This window comes from Rhincodon typus, chromosome 4 (assembly GCF_021869965.1).
Source record: "Rhincodon typus isolate 14 chromosome 4, sRhiTyp1.1, whole genome shotgun sequence".
Taxonomy (NCBI): domain Eukaryota; kingdom Metazoa; phylum Chordata; class Chondrichthyes; order Orectolobiformes; family Rhincodontidae; genus Rhincodon; species Rhincodon typus.
Genome location: NC_063335.1, coordinates 106,447,099 through 106,465,720, shown reverse-complemented (window position 1 = coordinate 106,465,720; position 18,622 = coordinate 106,447,099). Strand labels below are relative to the sequence as shown.

The window sequence follows — 18,622 nt, the reverse complement described above, 5'->3', positions numbered from 1 at the left end:
ACCTCGGATCCTGTGCCTCCTGACATCCAAATATCAGCTCCAGTTCAACACCCAGGGATTTGACCTCACCTGATTCTGGCAGGATTCAGGGAAAAAACGAGGCCTGGCACCAAGTGGACTTTAAAATAAAAGACAAACCCTGCAGATGCTGCAAATCAATGAAACAATTACAAAGAATGCTGGAGAAACTCAATGGGTAAACCTGGGAACACAGTCACCTGTGGGGCTCGTGCACTGCATCTAGTCCCTACCCCACACCACCCACCCCCTTTTAAAAACATGGCCACGATGTCATCGTTTATGCCCACGATCCAAACATTCATAGCACAATGAACAGAAATTTATCAAGATCAAATGAAAGTCTCCTTTTGTGAATAAAGGTATGACAACATTTATATAACAAATATCCAGCTTCCTGCAAGATGGATTGTTTTCATGCAGGATTTGTAGAGCCTGGTCAGTTCATTTCATATTTTCAGAGACAGGGGAACTTGAGGTTGCCCTGAGACTGACTAATTTTTCTTATGGTTAATCTGTGCACGACACTGGGCAGTGACACATCTATTGATGCCTGTGCAGCCTGGGGGAAGAATATATATTTTTTAAAAATCCCTTGGATTAAGTTCACGTTATGTCTATTTTTTATCCTGGTCAACATTTAGCAAGTTCCTGAGACTTCATTCAAAGTAATCACTGAAATTTCAAGGAGATAGTCAGTGCCAATAACAGTTCATGAGCAGATTGCTAGGAGATGAATGAGAGGAGTACATATTGATTCACAGACTAATTTACCTCCGTTCCGATATGTGTGCTCCTAATCCTTTGTATGATATTTTGTGGAATAATTACAGCAATTTAAAAACAAAATAAACTTAAAAGGTAGTTAGAAAGCTGTGTGTCTGCATATTACTGGGAAGCACAGCCATCAAGCTAAGAAAAAATATATAGAAGAATTAGAAATATTAATCCTTTCCTGTTCTCTACAGAACCGTCAATGGCATTTGCTATTTAGATACTGACACAAGAAAAATCTACGACAAGCTATAAATCTTTAAAATGGACGCACATTTCATTTGTTATTTAAATAGTAGCTGTCATCAACTAATATTGCAATCAGAAACAATAACATTAAGCAATATCTGTATCATTTGTTTTAGTCAGCACTAAACTACAATGTCTTAAAATTGTCAGATCACATTGCTAAAGTTTCCAAATGTGCACATTCTGCTGGTGAGCTCACATTTTATTCCACGCAGATAAGCAAATTTGAGAACTTTTTCAAGCTCTTGGGAATGCCAGAAAATCACAGGGTGGCAGCTACTAAGTAATAGCATGGTGGCACAGTGGTTAGTACTGCTGCCTCACAACAGTATGGACCCAGGTTTGAATTAACCCTCAGGCGATTACATGTCTGGGGTTTGCACAATCTCCCTGTGTCTGAGTAAGTTTTATCCAGATGCTGCGGTTTCCTCCCACATTCCAAAGGTTAAGTGGATTGGCCATGCTAAATCGCCCATAGTGTCCAGGGGAGCTAGGTGGGTTAGCCATGGGAAATGCAGGTTTACAGGCATAGGGTGGGGAGGTTTGGTCTGGGTGGGATGTTATTTGGAGGGTCAGTGTGGACTCAATGGGCTGAATGGCCTACTTCCATACTGCAGGCATTCTATGAGAGTGGTGCAGTTTCAATCACCAGGGATCTCACGCTGCAAATATTTCAATGCACAGAAATCAACCCAAAGAGACCAGCCATCAGTTAATTGTCAGGCTGCTGAAAAATACCAGCTCCCTTAAGTGGGTCATGAGTGCACGGAGAAAGTAGGCATTGCCTGCAAGGTCAGCATTTACTGTCAAGCCTTAATTTCTCCTTGAGAAGGTATTGTTGTGCAAACCAAGTGAATGACTTGCTTGGCCATATCGGAGGGAGGTTGAGAGTCAACTGAATTGCTGTGAGTCTTGTGGCATCTTTAGGCCAAGTAATTTTGGCAAATTTCCCACCTTGAAGGGCACCAGTGAACCAATTTCCCAAGGTTTCAGGGTGGGATTTGAACTCAGGTATGGTGTCTTGTCCACCATCCAAAAAGTCACCAGAGACCACGTACCTGTTGATCATTCCTGCCCTGACAGAAGATCCCACATCTCTCGATTAAATACAACATGAATTAACACTGTGAGGGTATTAACTAACCAGAGGGCAATAATTGCACTCCTCACTGGGGAGGAAGACCAACCTCAGAGAGCTTGCTGACCAATCTGAATGGGTGGCAGCTCCGTACTCCTAGCTGCCCCTTCTGGAAATGTTGCCTATTACTGGGACTTTAAAAAAAAAATTCTTTATAATTCATTCACTGGAATGAGGGCATTACTGGCTGGACCAGCATTTGTTGTTTGTTCCTGATTGCCTAGAGGGCTGTTATGAGTCAACCACATCACTGTAGGTCTGGGGTCCCCTGTTGGCCAGACTGGGTAAGGATGGCAGTTTCTTTCCCTAAAAGGACATTAGTGAACCTGATGTGGAAAGAGGTATCTCCTCACCTTCCCACCCAAGAACAGCCTTGCTGGGCTTCCCTTAGTCCTTGAATTGCTCAAAGTTGAACCTGGGGCATGGAAGGCAGCCTTCAAGTTGGCCATTAGTTGGAGAATTTTTGGACTTTCGAGAAAACGCAGAGAATTTAACAGGCTGCCCATCAACACCCATAGCACCCCTCTCCAACGCACGTCCCACCCCGGTCTCAAACATGCACACCCACTGGAAGGTGCCGATCAAATACTTCCCCTTGGCTCTGGAGATCAGGGCCACATCCCTGGATTACTATCACTATGTTTCTGTACCCCACATTGCAGACATCAAGCTTCAGCACAAGACTGTTACATTTGCAGAACCCCATTGAGGCTATGGAAACCAAAGCTGATTCAAAAAATACACGCCGCAAGCATTCTGAGGCACTGCATTAATTAGATTAGCAAACTTGACAACATGTTATGAAATCTCTTCCCCCATCTGCACCCAGTCCCTCATCCACATTGAAGTTAAGAAACAAAGACAATTCCCAGCTAAAGATATCATCTCAATGAAACTACCTGACTGGAGCTCCTCTGCTCTGAGCAGGCTTCAGCAGAACAGTCACTGTGCTGTCAGTCTGGTTCAATGGTGCGTCATAATCATATGCTGGCATGGATGGTGCTACAAGAGGTGACAACAAGATCAGTACATTGTTAAGTCTTTATGCCATGCAATTTTCTCAAATGCATGATTTAAAAGAATGTCATCTACAGTTTAATTGTCTTGAACTTTGCTCAATACATTCACAACCAAACTTTATATAAAGCTGCATGCAGTAAATCTGGAATCATAGTCCCATACCAGTGATGGTAACTAGCTCTATCCGTGCAAACGTTGACATTTGTCTGTGCTGCTAGTACATCTGAGGCAGAAGCAGATGGTAGATACATGAACATTCACACGAAGGAAGCAGGGAAGCAGAAAACAACTGGAAACAACAAATTAAAAACTAAAAGACAGAACGCCATGATTTGAAGACAGCTCCACAGGGCTGGGCTTTGAAATATTCTAAAAGTTCTGAAGTTCACTGTTTTATCTGAATCTTCTGAGAATGCAGAAAATACTGAATGGTGGAGCGTTCTACTTGATAACAAGGTGCAGAGCTGGATGAACACAGCAGGTCAAGCAGCATCATAGGAGCAGGAAGGCTGACGTTTCGGGCCTTACATGACATTATAAACTTTAAGTGGAAGGTACTCCAATGATTTAAAGTCTGGTTGCAGTAATTTGTCACAACAGCAGCAAAGACATTCCATGCTAAATATTCACAGTGTCAGGCACCCTTAACAGCTGTTATTCTCTCTAACATACGTCAGGTTAACTGTTATTCTCTGTGACATATTTCAAGCTAATGGATATTCCCTGTCACATGTTCCAGTTCAATGGTTATTCTTTGTAACACCCTTCAAAGCAAATGCTGTTCTCTGTAGCATCTTCAGTCACCTGCTTTCCCATTAGAGATCTCTGGTCTCTGTTAATTTCCAATAGAAGGGTCCCTGTGTTCTGCTACTAAAACAAAATACTGCAGATGCTGGATATCTAAAATAAAAACAGAAAGTGCTGGAGAAACTCAGCAGGTCCAGCAGCATATATAAAGAGGGAAAGTGAGTTAATGTTTCGAGTCCAATATGACTCATTCACAATATTTTTCTGTATTCTTCTTTCTTTTCTATGAAAACAGTGCTAAAGGGTTAGGAGACATTTACTGTAATATTCAGATCACTTTTTTCTTAATAAAAACCAAAAGAACTACAGATGCTGTAAATTATAAACAAAAACAGAAATTGCTTGAAAAGCTCAGCGAGTCTAGCAGCATCTATGAAGCGAAATCAGAGTTAGTGGTTCTCAGGAAGGCTCACAAAACCTGAAATGTCAACTTTCACTTCTGTCCACAGATGCTGCCAGACCTGCTGAGCTTTTGCAGCAATTTCTTTTTTAGTTTTGGCCAATTAGGAAAGCTATTTGATGAAATAAAAATTATTAGGTTGCAACAATAATTGCATACATAGAAACTAGGAGCAGGTGTAGGCCATTCAGCCCTTCCATCCTGTACCGCAATTGAATATGATCATGGATGATCCTCTGCCTCAATACCATTTTCGTGCTTTTTCCCAGTTTATTGTTTAATCAAGTAAAATGTGTTGTACAGCAAACTTTGTTTTAACCAGCTCTTTAGGAACTGGCACTCTTGGTAAACTGGCAAAATTATATACCACAGAGTTTACTGTGTTATTGGGATCTCTGCAAATATGAGTTGATAGTTGAGGGTGTGAGTGAAAAGGCTGTCTGTTGGTAAATTTTATTTAAGGCAAAGTGGCATTATTCTTTAAGTGATTTGTGCCGTAAATAAAATATAACAGTGATGTGTATACCCCCTGTATTACGTTTCTGTTACTGAGTGTGCATTTTTACATTGATCATGTGAACCTCTTGATCAATGGAGCATTGATCAACCAGTGCACTCCTGGTCCTATAGGTGACGGTTAATAAAACGTTTGATGTATTATAACAAAGTAACTGTACAATTCTTCATAAAAGGAATGCATCATTATCCACTGTGGTGTATATCTCTGCGCTTTAGTGCCTTCATCTTGTACAATTTCACCTGAAATATTTCATAGGGGGACGGCTATTGTCATAGCTTCTAGATTCTAAGACGTAGTATGAATTCAAATTGCATTACTGCAAGTGTCAAATAAATCATTGCAGCTATGTAAATCATTGGTTCGTGCCATGATTTAAGAAACTTTCTAACTTTTATCATTTTGTTTCACAAAAATCTTTCCTGGAAAGAAGTTCATGAAAAAGTCAGATGTGAACTTGCCAAGGTGACAGCCTATCTGTGACACCAGCCTTTCTTTAAATATATCGAATGACTTTATCTTTGGGAGGAGCCACCAGTAAAATGGTTTGCAATAAGATTTAGTTTCTTTCAGTTTTGTTTTCTTTATACAGACTGTTGAATATTCTCGCACCTCTCCTCCTAAATTTATTGGGTTAAGATTCCATTAGGCTCAGGAGTCTATGATACCTTGCCCTGTCAGTAAGGATGGTGTTGTAGTGCTAATTTCACGTGTTTGTAAATTAAAGACCCATGCTAATGTTCTGGGGATGTGTGTTCAAATCCCACCGCAGTAGCTAGTAGAATTCAAATTCAATTAACAAAAGGAAATTAGAGATGAAATCTTCTCTCTATGACAGCCACCCTGAAATTAGTATCGGTGGTTGTTAAAAACCCATCAGGTTCATTGATGCTGTATAGGAGCAGAAATCTGTCAGCCTTACCTAGTCCAGCATTAGCATGACTACAGACATGCAGCAATCTGGTTGATGCTTAACCACAATCTGAAACAGTCTAGCAAGCCACTCAGTTCAAGATCAATTAGGTATAAGAAACAAATGCCGTCCACAACCCATCAAAGAACATAAAGGGTTTCGATTGGAAACATCTGTGCCGTTATTGAATCCATTCACACACACTTTCACAGCAGAAGTCACAGAATAGAGATTTCACCAACAAACGCTGATTTTTATTTCCCTCTCTGGAGCCTAATGTTTTTACATAATCTACTTGGACGACCAGTTGAAGCCAATTTTAAGCCTGTCAAATTTGTTGGTAATGAAGAAATGGATTAAGTCAGAGATGAGGCAAAGGATTCACAACACAGTTTTGATTGGCTATGTAATTGCTTGGGCATGTAGTAAATCAACTGTTTCACAGATAAATGTAAAGATATCGCACTAAGATTGAAAAGAACTGCTGTGCATAAATCAGGATCAGGTACAGTTGATGTGATCTTGATCTGGATTAATAGCCTGGTAGAATAAGTTTAAACACACAGCATATTAGGAAGACATTCAGCTGCTGGCTTTTTGAAACAGCGGTTCCACGTCCACGGCAGTTTTGAGAAACTGAATTCAGTTTGATGCGTTAATTGAAATTTATCACACATTGAGAGTCCATGATAAACAATTAGGTCAATGCAGGAAAGAAAGGGAATTTTTACAACATTGAGTCATATTCTTTTCTTCCTGAAGGCAGATCCTGGGCTCAATGTCTATCCATGTTTCACCTTGACTAAAACAAAAACAGAAATTGCTGGAGAAACTCAGTAAGTTTGGCAGCATCTGTGGAGAGAAGACAGAGTTAATGTTTCAGATCCAGCGTTGTGCTGAAAGATTACTGGAACCAGAACGTTGCCAGTTCTTTCTCCCTACAGATGCTGCCTGGCTTGCTAAGTTTCTCCAGCAATTTCTGCTTTTATTTTACATTTCCAGCATCTGCAATTCTTTGTTTTATTTCACGTTGAGCTGTTTTCATGGCAAATAGACTGAAGTTATTTCAAGAAGGCAACTCACCACACCTTTCTCAAGGGCACCTGGGGATAGGCAATAAATGCTTAGTCAGCGACACCCATATCCCATGAATGCATGAAAAAGAAGTTACTTTCAATTATGGTTTGCCATTGCCTTTCGCACTCAGGTGCAGGGTTAGGAGGCAAGTCCCAAGTTTACATGAACTGAAGTGGCAACCTATCCACACTGTTTGTGTTAGTCTGAACTACATGCTAGTCATGTAGCCAACTGAGCTAATGGGCCCCCATATCCAATACAGGCAAGCACATGAAAATAAGCTTTCATTCAGAAAAATGCCCTCTCCTCTTACAGCCCCATTTGTACATGAGATTTTAATTCAGTGGTAGGTCTAGGGTTACTGGGAAATAAATATAATCTGCACCAAGCTTTAACTTGATTTTTCACATTTAACACCATTAGTAAATTGTCAAATTCAACATTTTCCACAGCACATTTTCATTGGACCTCGATCTTAGAAATAAATGTATATCACTGTGTATTTTAATTAATAACACAACTAGTTTCAAATGCTGGTTCTTTGAACTTGTGTTGATGAATTTTTAAAGCTAAGAATTTGGGTGATAATGTAACTAGTGTATCAATCCCAGCATTAGGTCAAATTCCAGGTCAGGAACCTGGAAGCAAAAATGGTGCAACATCAAAGTGATCTTCCCAGTGGCAGTCTATTAAGAAGCTGCCTACACAACAGCTAATAAATGAGGGACACAGGCTCACTGAGAGCTAGTGCAGTCAATGGTCACTTGCTGCACTGTTACAATTCTGTGATTCAGGCAGGTACAGATGTGGGAAATCTAAATAGAGCAGCCAAAGGGAAGAAGAACTAGCAGTCACACAAAGAATGGTGAATGTTGTTCACAAATGGTGAGTGTGCCACTAGATAGAGGCAAGCTGCTAATGCTGGAACGAGCAGGCAAATCCTAACACTCACAAATTTCAGAAGTATTCATCCATGATGAATCATTGGACTCAAAATGTTAACCCTAGTTTCTTTCTCCACAGATGTAGAGTTCCTCTAACATTTTCTGTTTTCATTTTGGGCATACTTCTCTTCCACGTAAAAGCATTCATTTGCAATCTGCTGAGTACACCTATCTGCTCACTTAAAGATTACTCTTTATGTACAATCCAAGGCACGATGATCTCCTTCTGTGAGCTTGCGTCTTGTGAGGACTTCCTGTGCACCTCTGGCAAACCATCATTACCCTCGTAAAATAACATTTTGCTTCTTTTTAATTCATTGATGGGTTGTGGGCATCACTAGCAAGGCCAATATTTGTTATTGTCCTCGCATTAAATTTCACTTCAGGGGAAGTTAGGAGTCAACCACATTGCTGTGGAGTGTGGAGTCACATGTAGGCCAGAATGGCAGATTTCCCTCCCTAATGGGGGGAAGCAGTGAACCAGATGATTTTTTTAAACAACAACTGATTATAGGTTTATGACAATCATTATTGAGATTACCTTTCAATTCCAGATTGTATTTAATTGAAATTAAATTCCACTAGCTGCCATGGTCGGATTAGAACCCATAACCCTGGAGCATTAGCTTTGATCTCTGGTTGAGTAAGATACTCCTACACCATTACACTCCTAACAATTGATGCTATAATTGGCTCCTTGTCAATGCCATGTAGGTTGCTGTCTGGGCAAACATCCCTTGCCTGGGTAGAGATGCTGGATGTAGGAAAATGTTGGGGAGAAAAAATATTTCCATGGCACACCGCACCCTGCTTTCAAATCCAACTCCACAGAGCTGTGAAAGTTCTGCCCTTTATCTGAGTTGAACTTACTACCAGGTGTTAATACATAGTCTCAGTATAAGGTTTCTTTAACTATCTGAAAATGCTTGACCTTGAGTATTTGAGGAAAATGCAGAATGCATTTTCAGCCTACACCTTTTAGTGGGTGTTCAGTGTGTGTAAAACAGATCAGTCAGCTTGACAGAGATTTCCATTTCTCTCATATATGATTAAATAGAATTTACAGATCAAAACCAGACCCATACTAGCATCAGTGTTCCACATAAGTTCCCCATTGACCGTCCTGATCCAAAATTTCTCCATTGTGTTTATCTAACATTGCCTTCTATTGATCGATGCCATTTTCCTATGTTAATTCTTGTAGCAAAGTCCACATTCTAATATCTCTCTGTGTAAAAAATTGTATCCTGAATTGGACATTGGACTTAGTGGTGATTATGTAATATTTATAACCCCTAGTTTAGGTCTCCAGATGAGTGAAAAAAATGTATCTTCTATATGCTTACCATTGCAATTCACGACATGGTCACAGTTTCGCTAGTTCACATCAGTTGCTTTATACACTCTATGTATGTTTGAGCAAATCTGATTTAAATATTCATCGTCTACCGAACATCTAAATGTGAGTAAAGCATTAATCTCTGCCTAGGACCAGATGGTGAGTTTTAAGAACATGGGGCTGTGTGGGTATCACTTCTCCAAGATGTGATGAAGTTTGAGATGGTATGTACTTTACAAAAGACAATTTTGAGAAATAACCTTAAGTGCCTTTATACCCTCTTTTGAACAAAATAAATGTATCTGAAGTGATGATTACCAAACACTATAAGATGACTGCATCGGAAAACAATACCTGATATCTTTGTGGTAAACTGTTTGGTGACAGGGTGTCCATAACCTTTGACAGTGCTGGCCCTGATAGTGAACGAATAGGTGGTCCCTGGGTATAAACCCACAAACAGATGGTGGGTCTCGTTTCCCAGCTTGAACACTCGGCCACTTTGGTTTGATAAGTCAATCTCAGGATCAAAGGAACCGATACCATTGTAGGAAACCTGTTTGGAGAGTTAAAAGAGAAACAAGATGAGAAAAAAGCTGTGCAGATTGAAAGAGATTGCATGATTATCCAGTAAACCCTTGTGATTTATGCACTGTCAGGTTTCCGATATTGCATTTTTGCAAAACTTAGATTCAGATGTGTACAATATCGGGCAAGGCAATAAGCTGCAGAGCGTTATTACTAATACATATTCAAAACTTTTTCTTTTGGTAGGTACAGCAGTTCAACTTTTTTTTACCTCTAATAACCTAGTGATTGTTTGATGTTGCAGTGTCAAATTCCTAATGTGTTTTTTATTCTTCTTCAGACTGAGGATGTAGGTAAAATGATGACCAACAGAGATCATTTCATCAATCAGGACAGTAAAGTGATTGGTTTAACAGCTGTTCATGTGCAAATGATGAGCAAGTCATGAGAAATTGATCTTCTCTGAGCCGTTTGCATTTGTGGAAGAAATTTTTATCATTACAATAACAAAGGCATTCCATACAGAACAGACCAGCTGTACGCTTCCAAAGCAGGTCCAACTGAACACATCCTTATTAAAACGGAAGTTGCTGGAAAGGCTCAGCAGGTTTGGCAGCATCTGTGAAATAAAACCCAAAATGTTAACCCTGATTTTTTCTTCACGATGCTGCCAGGCCTGCTGAGCTTTTCCAGCAACTCCTGTTTTTGTTCCTGCTTTACAGCATCCGCAGGTCTTTTGGTTTTCACATCCTCATTAAAACCCATTTCAGTTTAACAGTCCATTTGGTGCCTTTTGTTAAAGAAAAGACAGGATCTAAGCTTAAAGTACAGATTACAAATGTGTTGTCTTTAGTTCTCCTTCTTATATTTGTGAGGGAGTAATTCTCACCCAGGTTTTCGACGATACTGAGCAGAACCTGCTGAAAGTAAGTCGAGCTAAAGGGACCATTGGAGTCTTTGCAAAATGTCTTCCACTTCAGCGGATTTATTTTCTTCTCCATGCTGAGCTTGAAGATCCTCGGGGTAATTTTATCAAAGGTGGGTGGAGATGTGGCAGCTGATTTAATGTCACTCATTTTTTGCAGCATTATCCATGGTCAACATGGCGTCTATTATTCTTTTTATAGAAACATAGAGTTTTTCAGCATTGAAAGAGGCTCAAGCAACATCCTGGTGTGTATCCTCTGCAACATCTCTAGTGCAATCAAATCCTTCCGATAGTGTGATGATCGGAACTGCACGCAGTTCTCTGGCAGTAGTGTAACTAACTTTGGATACAACTCCATCATAACTTCCTTGCTTTTGTACTCAATGCTTTGATTAATAAAGGTAAATATCCCATTTCCTTTCTTACGCACATTATCTATCTTTTCTACAACCTTCACTGATCTGTGCACATGAATACCAAAGTCTCTCTGATCCTCTGTTCTTCCCAGGGTCCTATGTGTACTTCTTTGCCTACCTCGTCCTTTCAAAATTCATCATCCCACACTTTTCAGCGTTGAGCTCAGCCTGTCTATATTATCCACTAGCCTAAGGCTATTTATCCACACCACCAATTTTCGTGTCCGTTTTGTTGTGTAATCATTTTCCAGGTACATTCTGTTCTTGACAGTAATGGAGACTCTTCATGCGTACTTCTGGCTGGACAACATTGTCAGAATGGACAGCATCACGACTGTCTCTGCTGCTACTCTTATCCTGTATAAAATCCTGCTGGTCTTTATGGCTCAGTTCTACAAACGGTGCTACTCTTCAGAGAATCAACTGATTTTAGCAACAAAGTATTGTTATCTAACACCTTTAAAGCGATGGCATGTTCCAGGATGCTTCTGAAGAGTATGATGCTGAGACATAGAGGGAAATACACGGTCACAAGACCTACATGACTATGCCATAGTCATGGCTTTGAAGGAGTGACTTAGAGGAGGAGAGTGAGTCAGAGCCCGATACAGTAACGTATTTGACCCTGGTTCATAGAATCATAGAATCCCTACAGTGTGGAAGCAGGCCATTTGGCTCATTGAGACCACACTGACCCAACCCCCTACCCTGTAACCCTGCTTCTCCCATGGCTAATCCACCCAACCTGCACATCCCTGGACACTATGGGCAATGTAGCGTAGCCAATCCATCTAACCTGCACATCTTTGGACTGTGGGAGGAAACTGGAGCACCTGGAGAAAACCCACGCAGATATGGGGAGAACATGCAAACTCCACACAGTCATGCAAGAATGGAATCCGACCTGAGTCCCTGGCACTGTGAGGCTGGCACTGGCATTGTGTGGTTCTTTATCTTTTGAGCCTTTCATTGAATTTATCCAAGATACAAACTTGGGAGAAAATATACACAGGGAGCACACAGTACTCATGTCACGTAAAGGTAAACATTTTAATCGTGATGTGGAGGTGCTGGTGTTGCACTGGGGTGGACAAGATCAGAAATCACATAACACCAGGTAATAGTCCAACAGGTTTATTTGAAAACACAAGCTTTCAGAGCCTCACTCTTTCTTCAGGTATTAGTGAGAGAAGTTGTATCAGATATAGAATTTATAAGATCAAAGGGTCACACCACTGATGAGGATGTATTAAACAAACCTAAGACGCTGTTAAATCTTTAATCAGTTAGAAGGTTTTAATTGATTAATATGTATATGTAAATCCCCAAATTCCTTTCAAGTCACTGTCCCGAGAGAACTAAAGGTTTTATCAATGTAAAGAAGAGGTGACATTTTAGGTCAGACAATGCATGTTAGGTGTGATGCCTTATTTAGAATCTGTTTTGGTTTGGACTCAGACTGGTTTTATTTCTAATGTGAGTGAGAGAGAGAGTGTGTGTGAGGGAGAGAGAGAGTCTGTGAGCACACACTCTCTCACACACAAGCACGTGGGCGCGCGCACACGCACGCACACACACACACACTCTGTCTCTCTCTGCACAACACACACTCTCATACACACACTCATAAACACACACACTCACTCTCGCCCCACGCCCCCCCCCACACACACACACACTCTCTCCCTCACACGCACACACACATACATGTGAATCTATGGTGTGAATTTGTATGCAGATACATTTTATTTTGTTCAAAAAACACACAATCTATAGATAGTTAGTCAATGTGGCGTTTTATAAATTCCTACTTTAGAAATAAAACCAGTCTGACTCCAAACCAAAACACAAACAGATTCTAAACAAGGCTTCACATCTAACATGCATTATCTGACCTAAAATGTCATCCCATCTTTACACTGATAAAACCTTTAGTTCTCTCAAGACAGTGACTTGAAAGGAATTCGGGGGATTTACACATACATATTAATCAATTAAAACCTTCTAACTGATTAAAGGTTTAACAGCATCTTAGGTTTGTTTAATACATCTTCATCAAAAGTGTCACCCTTTGATCTTTTACTTATAATTTCTGTGTCTGATTCTACCTCTCTCACTAACACCTGAAGAAGGAGTGAGGCTCCAAAAGCTTCTGTTTTCAAATAAACCTGTTGGACTATCATCCGGTGTCGTGTGATTTCAAACATTTTAATGTTCATGCATAAACCAACAACACCAAGACAAATGATGACAATACAACTGCACTACAAAAATGAATACTCAGGCAGACTCCAATATTAGTATACCCTTCCTCAGGCACTACATTATCTATGAACAACACGGTGACATCCCAAGATAGCGAAAACACAAGAAAGCAGGTGGAAAAGCAGCACTAACTCATCATCTTTGAAATCAGCAGCAAAAGGCAATCTGCAGAATGATGACAAATCCAATAAAATTGAAGCCTCAGAGCAATTGGCTGTAGCATTAGGGTGTCAATGTATAACAGTTTAGAATGATGCAGGCACATCTGGTTCCACACTGACAACACCCACACCCCAGGCTTTCCCTGCCCCCTGCTTCTTCAGAATGAGTCCCTGTGGATGGAGGGTCGATACAGCAACAGAGAATCACCATTCGTCACTCTGAACTAACTTATGATGGCTGATCTCAGATCATATTAGAAAGAGTGGGGAGCAGGCTGTCTATTCCAGTTTCTCAGTTGCAAAATATGCATGTACCATGGGGAGCTGTGTGATAGTAAAACTGTGTTGTACAGGATGGCCTATAGTTGGTGTGATCAGAAATATTCAGGACTAGGGGAAAAGAAGCATTGATGATCAATGAACCAGTCCTCAAAGAGATTATTCCATGTTGGTTCAGGAATTGAATCTGAATGCAAACAACCCACAGAGCTAGGAATGTTCCTCAAAAGCATCTCTAGCTATTGCTTGGCACAAATCACTAATATTCAAGGTGGAAATAGGAATTAAGGAGACAATCACACACCCAATCAAAATGAAATAGTTAAAAAATATGCTTGGACTTTGTTCTTGAATGTTAATTATGCTGTGTTTTTCACTGTTGAATCTTTACCAGGGAGAAGTGATGCCTGTGTAACAAGAACTGGCATGGACACAATTTAGTAAAGCAGCCCAGCGTTGTCAGGAAGTCCTATTCAGACACAAACATAGCTGTGATGTCTTCACTTAAGCTCTCAAGGTCATCATTATTCCAGATAACGTTAATTTAGCTTCTTCACACTCTCATATTCAATAACTCCTTCCAACCAGTTCCTTTGAATAAGCCATCGGAAGTCATCATTTAATATCAAAGAATTCAAAAATCAACAGAGTGAAAAACAACAATTAACATTGAGGAGCTCTTTTCAGCTAAATCATTAAATGTTGAAACTCCTTCTTGAATACAGTAAGAATTCAACTGCTCTGACAGGTCAATAATCAAATGTACCATTCAGAAAATTTGTGAATTATACTGATCGGAAAAAGTCTTAGGTTTAATTTCTATCTGTGTTAATGATTAAGTGTAGCTGGTGAAACTCATTTCAAAATGGTTCTCAGTTGCAAGAGTTACAAGTATATTGGGAATATATAGCCAACACCACTCCCTATATATATAAGCAATGTTGCTGTTCAGTAGAGTCATACAGCATGGAAACAGACCCTTCAGTCCAACCAGTCCATGCTGACCATAATCCCAAACTAAACTAGTCCCACCTGCCTGCGCTTGGCCCATAGCCCTCCAACCATTTCTTATTTATATACATATGTAAATGTCTTTAAATGTTGTAACTGTACCTGAATCCACCACTTCCTCAGGAAGTTCATTCCACACACAAACCACTCTCTGTGTAAAAAAATTGCCCCTCATTTCTTTTTAAATCTTTCTCCTCTTGCCTTAAAAAATGCCCCCTAGTCTTGAAATCCCTCACCTAGGGAAAAGGCACCTGCCATTCACATTATCTATACCCCTCATGATTGTATAAATCTCTATAATGTTATTCCTTAACTTCCTATATTCCAGTGAAAGAAGTACTAGCCTATCCAGCCTCTCCCCGTAACTCAAACCCTCCATTCCTGGCAACATCTTGGTAAATCTCTTCTGAACCTTCTCCAGTTTAACAGTATCCTTCCTATAACTGGGTGACCAGAACTGGACACAGTACACCAGAAGATTCCTCACCAATAGCATGTACAACATCAACATAACATCCCAACTCTTGTACTCAAAGGTCTGAGCAATGAAGGCAAGTGTGCTAAATGCCTTCTTAACCATCGTATCTATATGTAATGCAACCTTCAAAAAATTATGTACCTGAACCCCTAGGTCTCTGTTCTACAACACTACCCAAGGCCCTACTTTTAATTGTATAAGTCCTACCCTTTTTTGTTTTACTAAAATGCAAGACCTCGCATTTAGACTCCATCCGCCACACTTCAGACCAATTGATCAAAATCTCTTTTGTAATCTTAGATAACCTTTTTCACTGTCCACTCTCCCACCAACCTTGGTGTCATACTAAGCATGCTTTAATAACCAGTCTGCAGACGTCATGTGTTAATCTAATAATGGTTGAAGTCTAATAGGTTTTAAAGATACAATCTTCTTTATTATTTGTTCAGGGGACACAAGTGTCATTGACCTGACCAGAATTTACTGGAATCCCGAATCTGCCCTTGAGAAGGTGGTGTGAGCTGCCTTCTTGAACCACTGCAGTCAGTTTGGTGTAGGTTGATCCACAATGCTGTTAGTGAGGGAGGTCCAGGATTTTGAACCAGTAACACTGAGGAATGGTGATATATTTCCAAGTCTGGATGCTGAGTGGCTTGGAGGGGGAACTTGCAGTTGGTGGCGTTCCCATGTATTCCTCTGTCCTAGATGGTAACGATTGTGGCCTGAAAGGTGTTGTCTAAGGAGTCACAGTGAATTTCTGCAATGCATCATGTGGATGGTACACACTGCTGTTACTGAGTGTTGATGGTGGAAGGAGTGGATGTTTCTGGATGTAGTTCTCTGCTATCAGATAGATAAAAGTCAGTCGAATAAATTCCAGTCAGTTGGTTAACTCTTAATTGTGAAGCTGACATGGGCTTTCATTATCACAGTTTCAAATTTACATTTTAGGAATTTGAGGCAAAGTTAAATTATGTTTCTTTTTAGGTCAAAATTTAGGTTAATTTCAGTCTTCAAATATAGATGTTAGGTCTTTTTTTAAAGTTGTTGGGGCAGAGGAAGGGAAGGAGGTTATGATGAGTGGGCCCCACCCAGGATTGAATGAAGTACAGCAAAAGTGTGCTTCTTGTTTTGCCAGTTTTTGGGTTGTGTGAAGGAATTTAAGGATTACAGCTGGAATCACACTGGAACGCTTACAGCCCAGTTTATGCATATGATGCTGGTATCACATCTGTGCTCATACAGTGGAGGCTTTAATCTTGCTGCTTCAAATTCCATGTGAGTTTTTATTTGTAAGGATCACTATATGCAAAGACTACCCTACCTCACTCCATCCAGTGTCACCACTAGCCGCTTGTTCTCAAGCATGTTCATTTTAGATTTGGGATTCCTTCCCACATTAAGAAAGTCTATTCACTCTCCCCTTCAGTAAGAAGCTGTGTTTTCCCTTCAGCATGTTGGTCTATGGAATGGCTCCTGGAGTCTGTGGGTGGAACCTTCTCCTCTGAGAGGATACTTGGGCAACAGGACTATGTGAGGAGCCCAATCGTGGTGGTGTCCATGTCCTGCCTGTTTGCACAATCTCCTCCTGGAGCATTCCAGCCACCACACTAGGAGCAAAGGCCCATTAGGCTGCCTGTGTGTGTGAATGGTTAACAGCCCCACTGTGGGAGGAGGGTATTGCTTTAGTAGCTGGATAACTGTAAGGATTCTCAGGGTGCACGTGTCCTATGACAGTATAGTTAGTTGTTTAAATTCAATGTGACCACAGCTGCCAGGCCACCAGTATTGAATGGTAAACCTCCCCTCTTACTTAGCCCAGCACCACCCCACCTGCTGTTAAGAAGCTGCCCTCCAGGTAGCTGCCAGGGTTCAGCTGCAGAAGGGTTTAGTTCAGTTGGCTGGATGGCTGGTTTGAAATGCAGACTGATACCAACAGCATGGGTTTAACTCCCACACCGGCTAAGGTCACTATGAAGGTCCCAGCTTCACAACCTTTCCAGTCACATGAGGCATAGTGACCCTCAGGTTAAACTCACCACTCTTGGTCTTTCTCCAATGAGAGAGCAGGACTATGGTAACATTACTTTATTCGGAAAATCGCTCTAGGTATTATTTTTGGGCAGCAAACTATTTCAGTCTTATTTTACCAACCTGCAACAATGCCCTCTTGGCTCTTCAAATGGAGATACAGGTAAAATTTCACTCAGTAACTGGTGTACCTCTGTATAATTCCCTTATTTTTAAATCTGAGAAAGTCATCACTCTGACCTCTTGTGACCTTCTCTGAAATGGTTCCAGGGCATTGCTACCTCCCTTGCGTGCGTAGAAGCCTTGTAAAGTATGTGGGAGCATGCTGACTACTGCCCAGTTCATAGCTCGAGTTGGTAACATCCAGCCAGGGACACCAGGGAATTAGGTTTAGCCCACAGTCAATAAAATGTCAATTTGAGACTTTGTGCTGACATATGTCAGATGCATTTCAAGTGAACCAGCCCTAAACAATAATCCAACCAGAGTTTGAAACAATCAGCCTTGTTTCAGGCTGTAAAACTGTGGAAGATTCCAGAGAGATTTAAAATTTGCCCTCGGCTTTTGAGCAAATATAAAACTAGTCCTAACACAGTGGTTTATTGCTTTGTCCTTCGCTGTGAGGACCTGGAATCGATCAATGTCAGACTTGTGGGATGAAACATTTCCCGTGTCAGTCTCAACTGCGAGGACACCATGTGAAATAAATGGGAAAGTTTTAATTTGGTTTCTGGTGAACGTAAATGCACAGCATGTAAACATATTTCATAAAAAAATGTCTGTCGCCCATCAAGGACAGCTGGTATAGTGAGATTAGTTTTTATTCATTCATGGGATGTGGCCATTGCAGGCTGTGCCAATATTTATTGCCCATCCTTAACTACCCTTGAATTGTTTCGGTTTGCCATTTCAGAGGGCAGTTAAGAGTCCACCATGTCACTGTGGAACTGAAGTCTCATGAAGGCCATGCCAGGAAGGATGGCAGAGTTCCTTCCCTCAAGAACATGAGAGTGGAAAGGTTAATGCAGGTAAATTAAGGGACATTCACTTCCTCATTGCATGCAATGTTGCAACAACTTGACTGTGGTGCAGTACATCTGTGCTAACAGACCCAACAAGACTAACGTCCTGCAAATTAGCATGTCATAGAGTCAAAGTCGTACAGCTTAGAAGTGGTGTGTCTGAGTTGGTTGCAACATAATTTCATATTTCCCTGTGCTGTCAATATATCCACCCTCATGGTAGGCTCCCACATTCCTGATGGAAAGATCCCTCAAACTCAGCTGCGCCTTAGTTCTGTTCTGCATGTGTGACCCCCTGCAAGCTTAG

At 40.8% G+C, this 18,622-nt stretch overlaps 1 protein-coding gene across 9 annotated transcripts in view; it reads right to left on the bottom strand.

Annotated features, from left to right (window-relative positions):
* Nucleotides 1-18,622, bottom strand: part of LOC109916843 (receptor-type tyrosine-protein phosphatase mu) — a 786,238-nt gene that overhangs the window by 294,829 nt on the left and 472,787 nt on the right. For all 9 annotated transcript variants that reach the window (XM_048595836.1, XM_048595838.1, XM_048595837.1 and 6 more), the window contains exons 10-11: nucleotides 9,551-9,752; nucleotides 3,079-3,181 (exon numbers count right to left, since the gene is read on the bottom strand). In XM_048595836.1, coding sequence (XP_048451793.1) covers nucleotides 3,079-3,181; nucleotides 9,551-9,752 — 305 coding nt within the window. The remainder of the gene's footprint in view (nucleotides 1-3,078; nucleotides 3,182-9,550; nucleotides 9,753-18,622) is intronic.